The sequence below is a fragment of the Mustelus asterias genome, chromosome 20 (assembly GCF_964213995.1).
Source record: "Mustelus asterias chromosome 20, sMusAst1.hap1.1, whole genome shotgun sequence".
Taxonomy (NCBI): domain Eukaryota; kingdom Metazoa; phylum Chordata; class Chondrichthyes; order Carcharhiniformes; family Triakidae; genus Mustelus; species Mustelus asterias.
In genome coordinates, this window is record NC_135820.1 from 2,649,869 (window position 1) to 2,671,021 (window position 21,153).

General features: G+C 49.6%; 1 protein-coding gene across 1 annotated transcript; it reads left to right on the forward strand.

Annotated features, from left to right (window-relative positions):
* Nucleotides 1-8,609: 8,609 nt before the first annotated feature.
* On the forward strand, nt 8,610-14,784 carry LOC144508359 (uncharacterized). Its single transcript, XM_078236211.1, has 4 exons — nt 8,610-8,935; nt 11,109-11,243; nt 11,667-11,916; nt 14,123-14,784. Exons 1-3 carry the CDS (start codon nt 8,662-8,664, stop codon nt 11,912-11,914), a joined length of 657 nt encoding a protein of 218 aa, XP_078092337.1. The 5' UTR covers nt 8,610-8,661; the 3' UTR covers nt 11,915-11,916; nt 14,123-14,784.
* The last annotated feature ends 6,369 nt before the right edge of the window (nt 14,785-21,153 follow it).

The window sequence follows — 21,153 nt, forward strand, 5'->3', positions numbered from 1 at the left end:
CATGTCCAGGAGTCCAGCGATCGGGTGGTGTGGGTGGTTGTTGCATGGCCAGCAATGCGGGGTTGCGGGACTGTCCAGCGATCGGGAGGCCAGCAGTGCGGGGCTACTGTGCATGCGCGATCTCCATTCTGACAGTTCAGCGCATGCGCAGTGGCCCGCTCAGCATTATGTGGGAATAGGCTCCGCCCACAGCTTTTTAATGATATTCACGCTGATGACCGCTGAAGTGCACAGAGTGTGAGAGATACATTTTGAAATCCCTGCAGAAAAAAACAGTGAGATTTACTTCAGTTTTTATGCAATTTTGGCACTTATAATTTTTTTGGGAGAATCCCACCCATGATTTCAAATTTATGGACTAATTTGCAACAGTCCAGTACATCCCAAAACATTTGGCACACAATCGTACAACATGGGAAAAGGTGCGAGTGTGTCAGGATCAGTTTACGTGTTAAAAAAAACCATAATGGTTCTGATGAGCAGGCCATTCAGCCCCTCAAACATGTTCCGCCGTTCTAGTATTTTGTGTAAAAGTAACATTTTCACTCGATCTGTCCACTTCGATATCCCGAGTTGACAAAGATCTTACCACTTTCATTTTGAAATTGTCAGTTGACAACAGTATTTCGCATGAGAGTTCCAGTTCCAGCCAGGATTTAGTGTTACAAGTTTGGAACTAGAGAAAGTAGGTTGGGCCGATTGAGCCGAACAATTGATGGGAAACGTGACATTTAAAGTAGCATTGCAGAAACCTCTGTTCAATGTTAAGGCCTCGACCTCAACGTTTACATTTGATTTTGGAATTAGGCTGAGCATAAGATGTTTCACTCCAGGCGTGATCCCAGTGATCCACTCGGAAGCTTTTATCAAAGCAAACTTTATTTTAAGAACACAGTTAGTATATAACAAAATTAATTAGCATAACTTTTACCAATTGAAATACTTTGACATGGCAATCGTTAACAGCTAGCTATCTCTGTTGTTCTAATTTAAAGCAATACCCCATAGACATTCACCTTCTTCAGAATTAGTTAGCACAAGTATACTCATGTGATGCTGGATTTTCAGTCTTTTAACACTTTTGACCAGAGATCCAGACAGCAGTTTCCAAAACAGCAACTCTCAGGGAATGATCCACTCTGATACAGCAGAATCTCCAAGAAATAAACTTATCACTTGGCAGATTCCAGTCTCCAACTTCAAAGCGGGGAAAAGAGCAACACTGATCTCTCTCAACTCCAAATGCAGCATCTAAGCTTGAATATTCTGTGTAAGCTCAGTTTCCCCGTCACATGACCAATCATCCAAATGAAGTCCCACTCTGCAAAATCCCAGGGGAAAACAGCAGAACAGCATTAGTTCAGATTAAAACCAACATTCTAGTCATTAGAAGCAATTATGTTGCTGCAGCAACAATACAGGATGTCGGTCGGCAGAACCGGCTCCAAGTGCATAGAACTGCGACAACAGACCGTGCACAAGATCATGGCTCGAATAAGTTTCTTAAAGGCAAAGTATCATCACATGGGGTTTCAGATAATCCTGGGAAAGAAGTTTGGATAGTGCAGAAAGCTATAGTTTAGCAATTTTGTAATGAAGATGAGGAATATAGGTTAACAGGCAGAAGGACTGGCGCTCTTGCATGTGCGGGCAGGGTTGCCAACTCTGGCTAGACGCGAGTGCAAAATCAAATTATCCAGGATGCTAAAATTAAATTGAAATTAGACAAAATATTGTGCATATTGCAAAACCAGATGTAACCCCAGAAACAACCTGCTTGTACTGAACAAGAACACAGTGGTCAGTATGCTGGCACAGTGGTTAGCACTGCTGTCTCACAGCACCAGGGACCCGTGGTCGATTCACGGCTTGGGTCACTGTCTGTGCGCAGTTTGCACATTGTCCCCATGTCTGCATGAGTTTCCTCCGGCTGCTCCGGTTTCCTCCCACAGTCCGAAAGACATGCTGGTTAGGTGCACTGGCCATGCTAAATTTTCCCTCAGTGTACCTGAACAAGGCCTGAATGTGGCAACTAGGGGATTCTCACACTAACTTCATTGCAGTGTTAATGTAAGAATACTTGTGACATAAATCAATAGGCAAACACACCAGCTCTATTAAAACCCTGTAGCAAAAAACAGGCTTTACCATCACTCATAGAATCCCTATAGTGCAGAAGGAAGCCATTTGGGCCATCAAGCCTGCACCGACACAATCCCACCTAGGCCCTAACCCGTAACGCCATGTATTTGCCCTGCTAGTCCCCCTGACAATAAGGGGCAATTTTGCATGGCCAATCAACCTAACCCACACATCTTTGGAATGTGGGAGGAAACCGGAGCACCTGGAGGGAACCCTTGCAGACATGGGGAGAATGTGCAAACTCCACGCAGACAGTGACCTGAGGCTGAAAAACCAAGAGTACAGAGTACCCTTCATCGTCCAGTACTTCCCCGGAGCGGAGAAGCTATGACATCTTCTCCGGAGCCTTCAACATGTCATCAATGAAGACGAACATCTCGCCAAGGCCATCCCCACACCTCCACTTCTTGCCTTCAATCGCACAACCTCAAACAGACCATTGTCCGCAGCAAACTACCCAGCTTTCAGGAGAACAGTGACCACGACACCACACAACCCTGCCACAGCAACCTCTGCAAGACGTGCCGGATCATCGACACGGATGCCATCATCTCACGTGAGAACACCATCCACCAGGTACACGGTACATACTCTTGCAACTCGGCCAAAGTTGTCTACCTGATACGCTGCAGGAAAGGATGTCCCGAGGCATGGTACATTGGGGAAACCATGCAGACGCTACGACCACGGATGAATGAACACCGCTCGACAATCACCAGGCAGGAGTGTTCTCTTCCTGTTGGGGAACACTTCAGCAGTCACGGACATTCAGCCTCTGATCTTCGGGTAAGCGTTCTCCAAGGCGGCCTTCACGACACACGACAGCGCAAAGTCGCTGAGCAGAGACTGATAGCCAAGTTCTGCACACATGAGGATGGCCTCAACCAGGATCTTGGGTTCATGTCACACTATCTGTAACCCCCACGACTTGCCTGGGCTTGCAAAATCTCACTAACTGTCCTGGCTGGAGACAATACACACCTCTTTAACCAGTGCTTAACCCTCTCTCCACTCACATTGTCTGTACCTTTAAGACTAGATTACCTGTAAAGACTCGCATTCCAACCATCATCTTGTAAATTGAGTTTGTGTCTTTATATGTCCTGTTTGTGAACACGACTCCCACTCACCTGATGAAGGAGCAGCGCTCCGAAAGCTTGTGGCTTGTGCTACCAAATAAACCTGTTGGACTTTCACCTGGTGTTGTGAGACTTCTTACTGTGCTGCTGATGATCCAGCCCCTGCTGCAACCCTGCAGATCCCATAAGACCATAAGACATAGGAGCAGAATTGGGACACTCGGCCCATCGAGTCTGCTCCACCATTCAATCATGGCTGATTTGTTTTCTCATCCCCATTCTCCTGCCTTTTCCCCATGACCCCTGATCCCCTTATTAATCAAGAACCTATCTATCTCTGTCTTAAAGACACTCAATGACCTGGCCTCCACAGCTTCTGCGGCAAAGAGTTCCACAGATTCACCACTCCCTGGCTGAAGAAATTCCTCCTCATCTCAGTTTTAAAGGATCGTCCCTTTAGCCTGAGGTTGTGCCCTCTGGCTCTAGTTTTTCCTACCAGTGGAAACTTCCTCTCCACGTCCACTCTATCCAGGCCTCGCAGTATCCAGTAAATTTCAATAAGATCCCTCCTCATCCTTCCAAATTCCAACGAGTACAGACCCAGAGTCCTCAACTGTTCCTCAAACGACAAGCTCTTCATTCCAGGGATCATTCTTGTGAACCTCCTCTGGACCCTTTCCAAGGGCAGCGCATCCTTCCTTAGATATGGGGACCCAAAACTGCTCACAATACTCCAAATGGGGTCTGACCAGAGCCTTATACAGCCTCAGAAGTACATCCCTGCTCTTGTATTCTAGCCCTCTCGACATGAATGCTAACATTGCATTTGCCTTCCTAACTGCCGACTGAACCTGCACGTTAACCTTAAGAGAATCTGAACAAGGACTCCCAAGTCCCTTTGTGCTTCTGACTTCCTAAGCATTTCCCCATTTAGAAATTAGTCTATGCCTCCATTCCTCCTTCCAAAGTGCATAACCTCACACTTTTCCACATTGTATTCCATCTGCCACTTCTTTGCCCACTCTCCTAACCTTTCCAAGTCCCACCTGCTTCCTCAATACTACCTGTCCCTCTACATATCTTTGTATCATCTGCAAACTTAGCAACAGTGCCTTCAGTTCCTTCTTCCAAATCGTTAATGTATATTGTGAAAAGTTGTGGTCCCAGCACTGACCCCTGAGGTACGCCAGTCACTCCCTCAGTGTTGGCAATCCTGGCTGCAGAATAAGCAGCAAAATCATCCTGAAGTAGGAAGGTGGGAAACTATATTCATGTAGAGCGGAGTTTAAACACTAAATGGGTGCACAAATTGAAGATATTTGAGTGGAAGGTTTGTGGGGGGAAGGTGCAGTTAATGTGGATACTTAAAATCAAAAGGCAGCATAGTTGGATTGTATTGTGGTCAACAAGTCCTGGTCTGTGCGCAGGTGTGGGGTGGTGGAGATGAGAAAAGGGGGTGAGTGGGGGTGAACAATATTGGTGAAACAACCTCAGCTGTGAGGATGGATGGTACAGTAGAAGGAGCATTAAATTAGGCTGGATTGAAAAGTGGAGTACTGCGGATGTTGGAAATCGGAAATAAAAACAGGAAATGCTGGAGATACTGAGAGAGAGAAACAGAGTTAATGGACATGATCTTATCTGCCATTTTGCCCCCCCATGCCAGCCAAATCTCCGTTCATTCTAGCGGGATAGGAAAATCCTGCCAGGTGATAAGTTTTTTGCCAACGTTTCTGTTCTGTATCCTTAGTGCTGTGAAAAATCAGATGTGAAGTAAGTTTTGAGCAATGTGTGGCTGTGAAGGGACCAAAGTAAGGTCTCTGATAGTGTGGAAGACAGGAGAGATTGAGTAGCAGGAGAGATTTAGTCTCATAGGGTCAAAGGGAATGGGGATGAGGTAAGAAAAGGAACATAAAGTGTGTTTGGGTCAGATCGGTAGTTGAATGAAAGCAAAAATAATCCAGGCAAAGGAATGGAAATTTTCCTGTCCCACCCGCCATGGGAATCGTAGCAGGCGGGATAGGAACATGCAAAGGTCTGTTGACCTTGGGTGGGATTTTCCAGTCTTGGGGCAAGCGTGGCCAGAAAATCCCACCCTAATTCCTGAAATTGTTGAATTCAATGGGCCAGAATTTCCATGTCACGGTAAGATTGTCACCCTACCCCTAGTCCTGTATCTGAGTTAACAGCTTACTCGCCCAACATTCAAACTCAGAAAAACACAGTGCAGGAATGCAGGAGTTCAGGAATCCTCTCTGTCGAGTGCAAGAGAGTTGGGAGAAGTGAAGCCATTTTAAAATAATGAGGGGCATAGATCAGCTGGACAGTCAATATCTTTTCCCAAAGGTAGGGGTGTCTAAAACTAGAGGACATAGGTTTAAGGTAACGGGGAGAGATACAAAAGGATCAAGAGAGGCAATTTTTTCACACAGAAGGTGGTGAGTGTCTGGGATGAGCTGCCAGAGGTAGTAGTAGAGGTGGGTACAATTTTGTCTTTTAAAAAGCATTTAGACAGTTACATGGGTAGGATGGCTATCGAGGGATATGGACCAAACGCGGGCAATTCAGACTAGCTTAGTGGTTAAAAAAAAGGGACGGCATGGACAAGTTGGGCCGAAGGGCCTGTTTCCATGCTGTAAACATCTATGACCCTATGACTAAGCCATGCTTCCATTTTTTAACAGAATTAACTGCTGTAAAGTACAAATGGTAGAGAGGGTTTGCTGGTGAGTGAGGAGGTTTGGGTTGTCAGTGGGCGGGGGGGGGAGAGTCAGGTGGTGAGGTGGTGAGGTGATCATGGGGAGTGAATCTAAAAGATAGTCAGGGTTGTGGGGAGCAGGGGGTGTAGTCAGTTGTGGGGGAGGGTAGTCGGGGTAGGATTGGGGGAGTGGGTGAGGGCTTGAGGGCGGTTGGGTGATGCAGTGGAGGTCAGGTGATGGTCAGTATGATAGTTATTAAGGTGTCAAAAGTGATTTGAATTCCTTTAACTTTCCATGGATAACTATTGCTGTCAGACAGTTGGAACGGGTCCCTGCAGAACACCACTAGTCACGGACCTCCAGCCAGAAAGATGCCCTTCTACCACTACTCTCTGACTTCTACGGGTAAATCATAGAATCATAGAATCCATACAGTGCAGAAGGAGGCCATTCGGCCCATCGAGTCTGCACCGACCACAATCCCACCCAGGCCCCACCCCCACACATTTTACCCGCTAATCCCTCTAACCTACGCATCTAAGGGGCAATTTTTAACCTGGCCAATCAACCTAACCCGCACATCTTTGGACTGTGGGAGGAAACCGGAGCACCCGGAGGAAACCCACGCAGACACGAGGAGAATGTGCAAACTCCACACAGACAGTGACCCAAGCTGGGAATCGAACCCAGGTCCCTGGAGCTCTGAAGCAGCAGTGCTAACCACTGTGCTACCATGCTGTCCCTTGTGGCACACTTGTTAATAAGCTCTATCCACACTACGCCCACTATATCCCAAAGGGAAAAAACAGTGTGGGTGTGAAGACACACTAAAAATGTAACCAGGAATGCTGATCTGCCAACTCCTGTTGTTCTTTAATTAATAACTATGATATTATACTTCCAAATGTTTATCTGCATCCTGAGCACATCTGCCTTATTCAATAGATTCATACAGCAAAATATATTCCAGTGATTACTGAACATTTCTTTTCTCATCTACTTTTGACTCCTTGTTGTCTGAATCTTGCATATTCACTCATTCTATGCCTTCTATTTCCAGCTTTGCTTCTTTTCTGTCTGAATCCACTTTCAGCTTCCCATTCTCTGGCCAAGTTATTTAAATTCTCCCCAGAAAACACTAGTCAATCTCCACTCCCAAGATGTTGATCCCATTATCGAGGCTGTCAAACCCAAACAACCGGTTCTAATGTCCCAGGAGTCTGCATCCTCCTTCCTCTCTCACACCACGCATTCTGTGGAACTATGGTGGAGGTGGCTGGAATCCATAGAATCCATGCAATGCAGAAGGAGGCCATTTGGCCTATGAAGTCTGCACTGATGCTCCGAAAGAGCACTCTACCTAGGCCGTACACCTCCACCCTGTCCCCGTAACCCTTTGCTTTGATCATGGCCAATCCACCTGGCTGACACGTCTTTGGAGTGTGGGAGGAAACCGGACGAAACCGATCAGAATGTGCAAACTCCACACAGACAGTCACCCAAGCTGGGAATCGAACCCCAGTCCCTGGTGCTGTGAGGCAGCAGTGCTAACCACTGTGCCATGGGGAGTGAAAGGAGTTCTGAGGGGGGACGTAGGGGGATGGGAGGCGGAGTCCCATGGTGCTAGTGGTTGGAGTGAGGGAGGGGGTGTAGGCTGTGGGAGTCACGATGTGGGAGTCGGGCTGGGGAGCACCCCAAGGGTCTTGTAGGTGTCAGTTTTCAATAATTAGCCAGAAGGGGAAGACTAGGTTGAATGACTATGCTAAATTGCCCTTAAGGAGACTTTTAAAAAATTTATTCATGGGACATGGGCGTCGCTGGCTGGCCAGCATTTATTGCCCATCCCTAGTTGCCTGAGGGCAGTTGAGAGTCAACCACATTGCTGTGGGTCTGGAGTCACAGGTAGGCCAGACCGGGTAAGGACAGCAGATTTCCTTCCCTGAAGGACAATTGACAATGGTTTCATGGTCATCAGTAGATTCTTAATTCAAGATCTTTTTTATTGAATTCAAATTCCACTATCTCCCGTGGCGGGATTCGAACCCGGGTCCCCAGAACATGAGCTGAGTTTCTGGATTAATAGTCAAGTGATAATGTCACTGGGCCATTGCCTAATTAGCAGGGTAAATATATGGGGTTACGGGGATAGGGCCTGGGTGGAATAGTGTTGGTGTAGACACGATGGGCTGAATGGTCTCTTTCTGCACCATTGGGATTCTATGACTCCTAGCCAGAACAGTCCAAAGTTCTGCAATTTAAATCACATTTCCAGATGGTTCCCACACTTTTGGGTGAATGTTTAGAGTGGGACTTGAACCCAGAATTTTATGATTCTAAGCTCTGCAGCCACCAGCTGAGCCACAGCTCACAGAGCAACACAGTCACCCCGAGGAATTGAACTTGGACAATTCCCGTGCAAACTTCCGATGGAGTTTCCGGCGCATCGCCCAACTGGCGAGCTCGGAAGTTCGGCCGCTGGAACGGACCAACCAGCGGACGGGAAGTCGCTTTGAGATATGATAGACGCTGAATCTAGCCAATCAGCTCTCTGTTAGCTCTGGGCCAATCAGCGGCGGGCATGTAGTTCTTCCGTTCCCCAATTGGTCCGCCCATCCCTGTCGATGTTCTGATTGGCTGCTCAGTTGCCTAATGGGGGGCGCCGCTGCTGACTCTGACCAATGGGGAGAGCGGGGGAGGCTGACTCAGATCCCCGTCCAGCAGGTTCAATTCCGGGAATAGAGATGGTGTTTCAGACCCTGATCCAGATTTGGAACTGGATCCAGTCCCTCTTCCAGACCCTGATCCAGACCCTGATCCAGATCTGGAACTGGATCCAGTCCCCCTTCCAGATCCAGATCTGGAACTGGATCCAGTCCCCTATCCAGTTCCTCTTAAATCCACTGATCCAGATCTGGAAATGTATCCGCCATCTCCTTCCCATCTCAGCCCAATTCCATATCTTGAACACTCTGCCCTTCTTCTGGAGCAGTGTGATTCTTGGACTGCGTTACAAAGGTAGGAAACAGCTCATGGAGAATGGGGATGGGGGGAGTGAGAGAGTGGGGGGAGCCAAAGAGAGGAATGAGAAGGGGAAGAGGAAGGGGGGGGCGGTGCAGGGTAGAGAGTGGGGGGGGCGGTGCAGGGGAGAGGGGTGGGGGGGCGGTGCAGGGGGGAGGGTGGGGGGGGCGGTGAAGGGGGGAGGGGCGGTGATGGGGGGGGGTGAAGGGGGAGGGGTGGGGGGGGCGGTGCAGGGGAGAGGGGTGGGGGGGGCGGTGCAGGGGAGAGGGGTGGGTGGGGGGGCGGTGCAGGGGAGAGGGGTGGGTGGGGGGGCGGTGCAGGGGAGAGGGGTGGGGGGGGCGGTGCAGGGGAGAGGGTGGGGGGGCGGGGCGGTGCAGGGGAGAGGGGTGGGGGGGGCGGTGCAGGGGAGAGGGTGGGGGGGCGGGGCGGTGCAGGGGAGAGGGTGGGGGGGCGGGGCGGTGCAGGGGAGAGGGGTGGGGGGCGGTGCAGGGGAGAGGGGTGGGGGGCGGTGCAGGGGAGAGGGGTGGGGGGGCGGTGCAGGGGAGAGGGGTGGGGGGGCGGTGCAGGGGAGAGGGGTGGGGGGGCGGTGCAGGGGAGAGGGGTGGGGGGGCGGTGCAGGGGAGAGGGGTGGGGGGGCGGTGCAGGGGAGAGGGGTGGGGGGGCGGTGCAGGGGAGAGGGGTGGGAGGCGGTGCAGGGGAGAGGGGTGGGGGGGCGGTGCAGGGGAGAGGGGTGGGGGGCGGTGCAGGGGAGAGGGGTGGGGGGGCGGAGCAGGGGAGAGGGGTGGGGGGGCGGTGCAGGGGAGAGGGTGGGGGGGCGGGGCGGAGCAGGGGGGAGGGTGGGGGGCGGGGCAGTGCAGGGGGGAGGGGTGGGGGGGCGGTGCAGGGGGAAGGGGTGGGGGGGCGGTGCAGGGGAGAGGGGTGGGGGGGCGGTGCAGGGGAGAGGGGTGGGGGGGTGGTGCAGGGGAGAGGGGTGGGGGGGGCGGTGCAGGGGAGAAGGTGGGGGGCGGAGCAGGGGAGAGGGGTGGGGGGGCGGAGCAGGGGAGAGGGGTGGGGGGGCGGTGCAGGGGAGAGGGGTGGGGGGGCGGAGCAGGGGAGTGGGTGGGGGGGCGGAGCAGGGGAGAGCGGTGGGGGGGCGGAGCAGGGGAGAGGGGTGGGGGGGCGGAGCAGGGGAGAGGGGTGGGGGGCGGAGCAGGGGAGAGGGGTGGGGGGGCGGAGCAGGGGAGAGGGGTGGGGGGGGCGGTGCAGGGGAGAGGGTGGGGGGGCGGTGCAGGGGAGAGGGTGGGGGGTGTAAGGGAGAGGGTGGGTGGGCGGGGCGAGGCAGGGGAGAGGTTGGGGGGGGCGGTGCAGGGGAGAGGTTGGGGGGGGCGGTGCAGGGGAGAGGGTGAGGGGGGCGGTGCAGGGGAGAGGGTGGGGGGTGTAGGGGAGAGGGTGGGGGGCGGGGCGAGGCAGGGGAGAGGGTGGGGGGGCGAGGCAGGGGAGAGGGTGGGTGGGGTGGTGCAGGGGAGAGGGTGGGTGGGGCGGTGCAGGGGAGATGGTGGTGGGGCAGGGGAGAGGATGGGGGTGTAGGGGAGAGAATGGGGGGGTAGAGAGGGGGGTATAAGGGAGAGGGTGGGGGGCGGTGTAGGGGAGAGGGTGGGGGATGTAGGGGAGAGGGTGGGGGGGTGTCGAGAGGGGGGTATAAGGGAGAGGGTGGGGGGGCGGTGTAGGGGAGAGGGTGGGGGTGTAGGGGAGAGAATGGGGGGGTAGAGAGCGGGGGTATAAGGGAGAGGGTGGGGGGGCGGGGCAGGGGAGAGGTTGTGGGGGACAGTGTAGGGGAGAGGATGGGATTTGGAAGGATGTGGGGGAAGAGGATGGGGTAAGGTGCAGGGGAAGGGGTGAGGGCGACAAGGGAGAGGGACCATATGGAGAAGGGGGAGAGCGGATCAGAGATTGGGGGCTGGAGTGGGGGAGAGGAGTGGGAATGGAGAGGGGAACTGAACGGGCTTGAGGAGGGAGCAGGAGGAAAGAAGGTTGGTTGGAAAAGAGGTATGAAAGTGAATTACACTCCTTTTGCTGAGAGTATAATTGACCCCTTTCTCGCAACCTCAAGAACTACATTTCTGCCGAAAATCAATAAAATATCCTTGTGTGTAACGTTGACTGATTCAGCAGCAGTTCTGTTTAATTCCAGTGGAATGTTATGGAGAAGGAAACGTACATAAAGATCTTCTGATGGGTGGACATTCCAGGAATCCATGTGTTCTCGTTGTTTATAAAGTTTCCCGTGAAACTGAGGATCTTCGCAATGCTCTGAAATGGGTTCAAAGTAATACTTTTATTCTTCCAAAACAATTCACTTCAAATTGACCAGCGATTAAGAAAACATGCGGGATACTTGGTAGACCGGTGGTGTATAGATTTAAATTAATTGGTAACAAACTGAAGGAGAAATGAGGATAGCTTTTCTTCACATTGGGATGTGTCATGACCTGGTACGCAGTGTCTCAAAAGGTGGTGGAAGCAGATTCAATAGGAATTCCCAGGGGGAATTTTTTAAAATTGCAGGGCTGTGGGTGAAAAAGCAAGAGGGATAGTGAGACTAATGGGATAGACCTTTCAAAGGGCCATCATGAGCCAAATGGCCTCCTCCTGTGCTGTATTATTCCATCTTTTTAATATGAATCCATTTTTGTGATTAAGACACACAAAGGGAAAAGCTACTGAAATGAATCTGTTCATTCCACAACAGCGAATCAGGGAGTACAAAGGGAAGACATTTGCACCGTGATCCTGCTGGAAAAGGTTTCAAATACACACGCGAGGCCTGTAGAAGTGGATCACCAAGGTGTGTTCGATGACAGAACCATGGTTGTGCGAATTCTCTGGGAAAATCATCCGTTTTCTCTCAGATGCTGTGACAGAGTTCAGAAGGGGCCCAGATACAAGAAAGCCATGGAAAAGGTCATTCAGAGCATCAGTGCTACGCAATGCAATTAAAGGTAACTATCCTGAAATGCAGGGCGTGCAGCATTGGAGTTGGTGATTCACTGATCTCGTCCATAACTTCTAACATGTCTGCTGGCGCTGAAAGTCATAAGTGTGCACAGAACCGTAAAACAGGACTGCTAAGTCAGTCAGATGCTACAAGAGTTTTCTCCTGAATTCCCTATTGGAATGAATTGGCCATGAATGTAAGATAATTACTTGGTTCTAGTCTTGGCCTGGACTCCAAAGGTTAAGCAACAAGGAGAGATTACATAAACCGGGAGTGAATTCCTTGGAATTTAAAAGTCAAAGGAGTAAATTGCTTGTAAATTTCAAAATATTAAGAGAAAAGATAGCTCTTACAACCTATTTCCGATCATTGGGAAGTCAAGGTCTCGGGGACCTCTCATGAGGTAATTAGGTAATGCAAGTGAACACTACACACAGGGTGGTAGAAGTTTGGAGCTCTCTTCTGTAAAAGACAATTGATGCGACGTTAGTTAATTTTAAATCCGCGATTGATAGATTTTTGAAATCCAACGATATTAAGACGTAGGGACAAAGACAGAGTTAGATTACAGATTGGCCACGATCTCATTGAATGATGGAACAGGCTCAAAGGGCAATTTTCATTGGAAACATCGGGCTCGATTCTCCCATCTCGATGGCAAGTTTTTTGGCGCGTCGGGATGGGAGAATCGCATGTCGGCCATTTTGCGGGATTCTGCATGCGTGTCTCCCACAGCTGGAGAACAGGCGCAGTCAGGACCGCGCTGGGAACCAGCGGGAAGAGAGGTAAGGAATTTAAATCTGTTTTTAATGTATTTTACATGTGATTATTGGGCCCGGCATGGAATTCTCCGGACCCGATAGCATCTCCCACCCCGCCAGGAGTCACTTCGGCGGGGCTTAGAGGAGCTCCCCACGTTCGGGGAACTAGCAGGAGACCCTGCCGGAGTGAAGGGGGGGCAATTGGGACCCCCCCAGGGGATCTGGCGTGGCGGGGTGGTGCCCTCTGGGCATGGGCACCCTGGTAGTGCCAGCCTGTGCCCCCGGCAGTGCCCAAGGGGCAAAGTGCCCGTGCCCAGCGGGCACTTTTGCACTGTCCCCCAGGCATCGGACAGTGCCAAGGGAGCGGGGCCTATGGGACAATGGGTGGGGCCTATCATGGATGGGGCTAATTGGGTGGGGCCTATTGTGGACAGGACCTTAGTGGCGATTGGTGGGGGTCCGGAGTTCCGCTGGCACTCTGCATTGGGATCCGGTCGGAGCTGGAGAGAGGCCAATGATCAGGGCAGACGGGGGGTGGGGGGTGGTCTGCCAGGGGTGGGGTCTGCCTGGGGGGCTGGGGAGATCGGGATGCTTTGGGATGGGAGGTCGGGAATGCTTGTGCGGGCCACGATAGGACTGTGTGGAGGTGGGGCTGCACTGTGGGGGTCCCGGGCTGGCCAGCGATCGAGCTGGCCAGCAAACTGATCTGACAGATCGGAGCCACTGCGCATGCACAGATTTCTGGAACTGTCAGACTCTGGCACGAATGGGCCCTGTCCCCCCCCGAGCTTTTAATGATATTCACGATTGTGACCTCTGCGTTGCACAGAGTGTGGGAGATTCGAGTCTGAAGTTGAAGTGAAGAAACAGTCATGATCTTGAACAGTTTTCTCGCCAATTCAGCACTTTTGGAAGAATCGCCCCCACCATCTCCCTCTCCTGTCAATTCCTTTCACATTCTTAAATATCTCTTTAAGGGTACACCTCAGTCTTTCCTCTAGAAAAATAATCCCAAATGGTAACATCTTGCCGAAGGTATAACTTCTGTGCTATTGTTATCCTTGTAAATCTTTATTGGATTCTCTTTAAGGCCTCTGTCATTTTTTATAATGTGTGGATCAGATAGTTCACAGTATACATGTGAGGTAAACAAGATTCTGTACACGGTTAAGATGATTTGTCGGTTTTGTCTGTTGTTTCCTCCATGGCTCTACGTCCTCTCCCCCACAATCTATTTGGCTCAGCTGCCCCATCCCCCATTTTGGCTGTACTACTACACCACCCCACCCCCCCCCCCCCCCCCACCCCCGTCCACCCCGTCTCCCAGTGCTTTGTTTCCTTTTTAATCTTTTAAATCATTTTAATCTTCATTTATTAGAATCATGCTATTCATTAGGGGGAAGGCCTTTGAATACCCCTTAAACATGTTCTCTCTCTTCCTCCCCCAAGACAAGCTGTTCGACGACCAGTGCCATAGAACTACAATCGAGAGCGGCGGAGCCGGGAATCCTGTGCACATGCGGAGAGGAGGCAGAGCAAATTGTGAGCTGGCAACAAGTTGCAATTCCAAACACCTTTTAAAGTGGTAGAACCTTCCAAGGCACTTCGCAGAGCATCAGCGGGACGTAAATTGACTCAAATCCGACCATGTTCTTGCATTTGAATCTCTCTCCAAGGGGAAAATGCTGCCACGTGCAAAGCCAACTGAACTCTTCTGAGCCTCATTATTATGGGAGAAGCCCCGCAGGAAGAGGCCACTAATAATGCAAACAATTCACTCACTAGGAACCTGCTGCCTGAACCCATCTGAAATGTTAACTCTTGATCACCAATTCTGTTCTAACATGCACTGTACAATTATTAATTCTGACAATTGCTCCAGTCATCGGAGAGGCTTGGACTTTGAACAAGAGATATATTTTCAAAATTGAATTAATGTATACGTGATTGCAAGCAAATAAATGTGTCTCGCTTACAAGTAGGACATTGGACATCAGGAGCATTCCTGATCCAGACTGTGCCTGATCAGAAATATTGCACTGAAGATACCTTGCATTCTACTTTCAGTTTTATAACGGGTTGATTTTGATCATTAAATACGATGCAACTTTTGCAGTGTTTGCTATTCCATCGCCCACAGACTGATAACAGCCAATATTCTCTCGTTCTGTAGCATAGCCATTAGGTCTTTGCTCTTATGATAAATGCTTGAGCATCAGAATTTCAGATGAGACAGCATTTATTGCCTATCCTAATTGCCCCTTGAGAAGCTGGTGGTGAGCTGCCTTCTTGAACCCGCTGCAGTCCATGTGGTGTAGGTACACCCACAGTGCTGTTAGGGAGGGAGTTCCAGGATTTTGACCCCAGCGACAGTGAAGGAACAGCCGATATATTCCCAAGTCAGGATGGTGAGTGGCTTGAAGGGAAACCTGCAGTTGGTGGTGTTCCCAGGTATCTGCTGCCCTTGTCCTTCTGGATGGTAGAGCTCACAGGTTTGGAAGGTGCAGTTGAAGGAGCTTCAGTGAGTTGCTGTGGTGCATCTTGTGGATGGTACACACGGCTGCCACTGTGCGTCGGTGTTGGAGGGATTGAATGTTTGTAGATGTGGTGCCAATCAATCCGGGCTGCTTTGGCCTGGATGATGTCGAGCTTCTTGAGTGTTGTTGGAGCTGCACCCATCCAGGCATGGAGAGCATCCTTCACACTCCTGAGTTGTGCCTTGTAGATGGTGGACAGGCTTTGGGGGAGTCAGGAGGTGAGTTACTCGCCACAGGATTCCCAGCCTCTGATCTGCTCTTGGAGCCACAGTATTTATATGGTTCAGGTCAGCTGTCATCCCCAGGATGTTGGTATTAGAAGTAAAAGTTTTGATATCTACTCATTGTCCCTGGTGTCCCCACCTACATTTATTCTTCACCCAACATCATCAAAATCAGTTAAATGCAATCGTTATAATAGTGCTGTTTAAGGACCTTTTGTGTGAACAAAATGGCTGCCATGCTTCCTACATTTGGACAATGCCTACACTTCAAATATATTTCATTCCTGTGTACAGTGGCACATTGGTTACTACTGCTGCCTCTCAGTGCCAGGGACCCGGGTTTGATTCCCGGCTTGGGTCACTGTCTGTGTGGAGTTTGCACATTCTCCCCGGGTCTGCGTGGGTTTCCTCCGTATGCTCCGGTTTCCTCCCACACTCCAAAGATGTGCAGGTTAGGTTGATTGGTCATGTTAAGTTGACCCTTGGGGGGGATTAGTGAGGTAAATATGTGGGTTACGGGATAGAGCTGGGTGGGATTGTTGTTGGAGCAGGTTCAGTGGCCTCCTCCTGCACTGTTGGGATTCTATGAAGTGATTTGGGTGTCCTGTGGCCCTATATCAGACTAGATAAATGCAAGTTTATCATTTCAGAGGTTTTCTATCCTTGATTTTAATAGATATCCACGCTATATAATTTACCACTTCTCCCCCATCCTGATCTTGCTCAGGCTCCTTACTCTGCACCAAGAGTGCTCTTATACTGAACTGCCACTTGCTCTCTGTTATCCTGTATCCTCATGTTATTACTAAGTTACCTTTTTGTGTTGTCCATCTGATTTCCTGTCCACTGTCTCCCATGGCTACAATTCCGCATACTCTCCATTCCATTGACCTAGTTGTTTCTGTTGCTTTTATTCAATGGTGCAACAGCACCTTTGATTCTGTCCTTTTTGTCCTCAACTGAAGATTCCACACACACCCTCATCCAAACGTGGTTGACAGGATCATGAACTGTGTCTGATGCATTTCCTGCACATCTGCTCTCATGTCTTCCCATCTCTTTCCCTTGTCCTCACTTTTGACCCCACCAGTCTCCATATTCAATGGATCATTTTCAATGTGATGCCATCGCCACACAGATCTTCCCCACCCTCTTTCAGCATTCTGAAGGAACCATTCTCTTCCTGACACCATGTTCCATTCCTCAATCACCCCCCAACAGCTCGTCCCCTTCTCACGACACGTTTCCAGGTAAGTATGGGGAATACAACGTCCATACTTTACCCTCTTCTCTCCTCATTGTGCAAAGCCCCAAGCACTCCTTCCAGGAGAAGCAGCGATGTTTCCAATTTTGTATGTCATTCGCCACTCATAATGCAGTCATAGAATCCCTACAGTACAGAAGGAGGCCATTTGGCCCATCGAGCCTGTACCGACCACAATCCCACACAGGCCCTATTCCCGTAACCCTCATTTAACCTGCTAATCCCCCTGACACCAGGGTCAATTTAGCATAGCAAATCGACCTAACGCGCACATCTTTGGAGTGTGGGAGGAAACCGGAGCACCCGGAGGAAACTCACGCAGACACGGGGAGAATGTGCAAACTCCACACAGACAGTGACCCGAGGCCGGAATTGAACCCGGGTCCCTGGCGCTTTGAGTCAGTAGTGCTAACCACTGTGCCACCGTGCCGCCCTATGTACAGTCTACTGTACACTGGGGAGACCAAACACAGATTGGATAGCTGCTTTGTGGAACACCTCATTCAGTCCACAAACATGTCCCTGAGCTTTGAATGGCCGACCATTTTAATTCTCCGCTTTACTATCACACTGACATTTGTCCTCACTCTTCCAGTGAGGCTCTATACCAGCTGAGGAAACAGCCCTTCATCATTAAGTGAGGCACTTTATACCATTTTGTGCTCCACATTGAGCTCACTAATCTCAAACTGCAAACTTTGTTCCATTTCCTCTGCTTGTTTCAGCTATTCTCTGCTCTTCATTTTTTAACAGCAGCGCACCTGCTCCTGGTACATCTTTTGCTTCTTGATTACTTGCCCCATCACTATTCTCTTGGAAGATTAACTCTTCTATCTTTCAGTCCCTTCTATTCTCATCAAAGAGTTGCTCAGTGCTGACAATTCCATACGGAGGAAGCAGGAGATGGACAGGCACACTCAGGCCTGGAAAGAGTTTGATTTGACTGTCAGCAACATGAAGACAAATGTCTTGGTCCAGAAAGTTGCCATACCTTCTTCTATCAGCATTGACAGTATCACGCTGAAGGTTATTGACGGCTTCATATATCTAGACTCCATCATCGTCAACAATCTGTCACTTAATGTTGAAATCAACGAATGCATCACAAAAGCTGCAGCTGGTACGTCGAACCTGACTAAGAGTTGTAGAGCAACAGCAACCTGACTGAGAACACCATCCTGTGAATGTGTGTCCTCAGTGCACAGTGATGAGATTTGGACAAGAGGAAAGACTACAGTTTCCAGTTTTGTTGTATTATATCCAGCACATCCTTATTCTGAACTCCCAAAAGTATTTTGGCACGGTAGCACAGTGGTTAGCACTGCTGCTTCACAGCTCCAGGGACCTGGGTTCAAATCCCAGCTCGGGTCGCTGTCTGTGTGGAGTTTGCACATTCTCCTCGTGTCTGCGTGGGTTTCCTCCGGGTGCTCCGGTTTCCCCCCACAGTCCAAAGATGTGCGGGCTAGGTTGATTGGCCATTCTAAATTGCCCCTTAGTGTCCCGGGATGCATAGGTTAGAGGGGTTAGTGGGTAAATATGTAGGGATATGGGGGTAGGACCTGGGTGGGATTGTGGTTGGTGGAGACTTGATGGGCTGAATGGCCTCTTTCTGCACTGTAGGATTCTATGATCTATGATTTTAGATTTTAAAACTGGACATAAAAAAGTCTGGAAAGGATTGCCACGTGTAGGTAGCTTGTTTTCTTCTGTGAATAGGAACCACTGCGCCTCTCGAGGGAACATAACAAATTCCAGACTCGTGTAAATCTGCATTTCCCTGAAACCAATCAAAGGGTCTGATCGGATTGAATGGGTCATTCTAAAACAAAGTCACTATCCAAACCCTCAGAGGTGTTAATCTACAATGCAGGGTGTATAATCAACACACGAAAACCAACCCTTTATTTGGAAAAGAATTTGAACTTGTTTAAAGTCACATGCTGAGACATTCAAGTTTATTATCTGTTTTTAAAACTGCAGGCAGTTTCAGTAAGAGACTGAGTTCAGCTGTCTGTGAACCCAGCAACCAACCTCCTCAAAATTCAACCACAAGAAACCTCGGAGCCTGCTTAGAATCCTTCGCTTTACAAAACCCCCATTTTAACTTGAAAGCATCACAACCATCTGAGGAACTATTGGTCTGCTGTGAGGGAGACCAGAGATATTAGCCGGAATTCTACCACCCTGCCCCGTCACGGAATCGGAACGGGCGAGGGGTGAACAACAGAAATGTCTGTTGACCTCGGGTGGGAATTTCTGGTGTCGCTCGAGCAAGGCCATAAAATTCCACCCATTAAATCAATGGCGGAGATAATTATAATCTGGAGAAGTACAGTGCCTTCACCTGTATCTAATCTTGGTGTGCTTGTGAGCTGTTACATATTAATTCTGGATAAGCGTGAGAATAAACAACTTTAGTTTTAACCTCTCAAAAGTATTGTTGCTGAAGTATTTGATTGGAATGCATACTTGAAGGGTAAGAAAGCCTCGTACGGAGCATACTGATCAGGGCAGTAAGGAAATAGTCTTGGTCTGTGACGCCCATCTCAGATGTATAATTGATATTTCTAATACCTCAATACCATCTTTGTACGCTATCCCTGTATCCCTTTAGTTCATTAGTATCTAGAAATCTACTGAGCTCTGCTTTGAACATACTCAGGGGGTAGAGAATTCCAAATATTCGCCACCCTCTGAAGAAATTCCTCCTCATTTTGGACCTAAATACTGATCTCTTATTCTGAGACTTTGTCTTCTGATTCGAGACACCCCTCTTCCTTTCTCCAATCAGGGGAGACATCCTTCCTTCCTGCATATTTCCTGTCGAGCCCTGTAAGAATTTTGAATATTCCATTGTGATCACCTCTCACTTTTTCAATCTATAGAGAATATGGGCTAAATCTCCTCAATGTCTCCTCCAAGGGCAACCCTGCCAACCCAGGAGTCAATCTGATGAACCTTTGTTGCATACCCCTTCCTTGGGTAAAGAGACCAAAACTGCCGACAATACTCGGCTAGTATGGTCTTAATAAGGCTGTATACAGCTGCAGAAAGTCTTCCTTACTCTTAAGAAAAAGCCAAAATATTGTGGATGTTGGAATCTGCAACAAAAACAGAAAATGCTGGAAAATCCCAGCAGGTCTGACAACATCTGTGGAGAGAGAATAGATGTGGAGATGCCGGCGTTGGACTGGGGTGAACACAGTAAGAAGTCTCACAACACCAGGTTAAAGTTCAACAGGTAAACCTGTTGTGTTGTGAGACTTCTTACTGAGAGAGAATAGAGCCAACGTTTTGAGTTTGGATGACTCTTTGTCGGAGCTAAAGGAAGCTGCAACTGGGATGAGATTTATACTGTTGCAGGGGGTGGGTAGAACTGTGGGGGCTCGATAGAGGGCCGGTAATAGGTGGAGGTTAGGGTTGACAAACAGATCATGGTCAACAAGACAAAGGGAATGTAAATGATGCTGATCATGGCTAAGAAGGGTGCTGATGGTGGCACATTAAGAAATCAGAATGTGTTAATAAAACATAGAAACCCTACAGTGCAGAAGGAGGCCATTCGGCCCATCGAGTCTGCACCGACCACAATCCCACCCAGGCCCTACCCCCACATATTTTACCCGCTAATCCCTCTAACCTACGCATCCCAGGACTCTAAGGGACAATTTTTAACCTGGCCAATCAACCTAACCCGCACATCTTTGGACTGTGGGAGGAAACCGGAGCACCCGGAGGAAACCCACGCAAACACGAGGAGAATGTGCAAACTCCACACAGACAGTGACCCGAGCCGGGAATCGAACCCGGGACCCTGGAGCTGTGAAGCAACAGTGCTAACCACTGTGCTACCGTGCCGTTAATAGCAGAACAAAGATAAGCAGAGTGTCAAAGGACAACCTGAGACAGGTAACAAATAGCCCTGGTGGGTGGGGGAGGGGAGACGGTGGTAAGGGAAAAAAAGATGGGATAAAAAATGGGATGGGAAAATGAATGGAAGAAATGCAAATAAACAGATAGAAATTAAAAATGGGGTGAAGGTGGAGGGGAGAGTTCACGGTCTGAAGTTGTTGAACTCAATGTTCAGCCCGGAAGGCTGTAAAGTGCCTAATCGGAAGATGAGGTGCTGATCCTCCTTTCTCAGGAGACTAAGGAAATTCGGCATGTCCGCTACGACTCTCACCAACTTTTACAGATTGTGGTGAACCATTGTTGGTTCCCACCAGGAGTGCTGAGCCATGGTCTGGCCAGCACTATGAGTCTGTAGATATGTTACTGTTGGGGTTAGGGTTGGGCTGTTCTACCTGTTAATATAGTCCTATGGTACACTCCAGTTGGCTCCGCCTTCCGGGAGAGGTATAAAGGTTCTGCCTGGTGACCCTTTAGTCTGGGATTGTATATTGTATATAGTAGCTCCGTTATTGTTGGCAATAAAAGCCTTTATTTCCCGGGTAC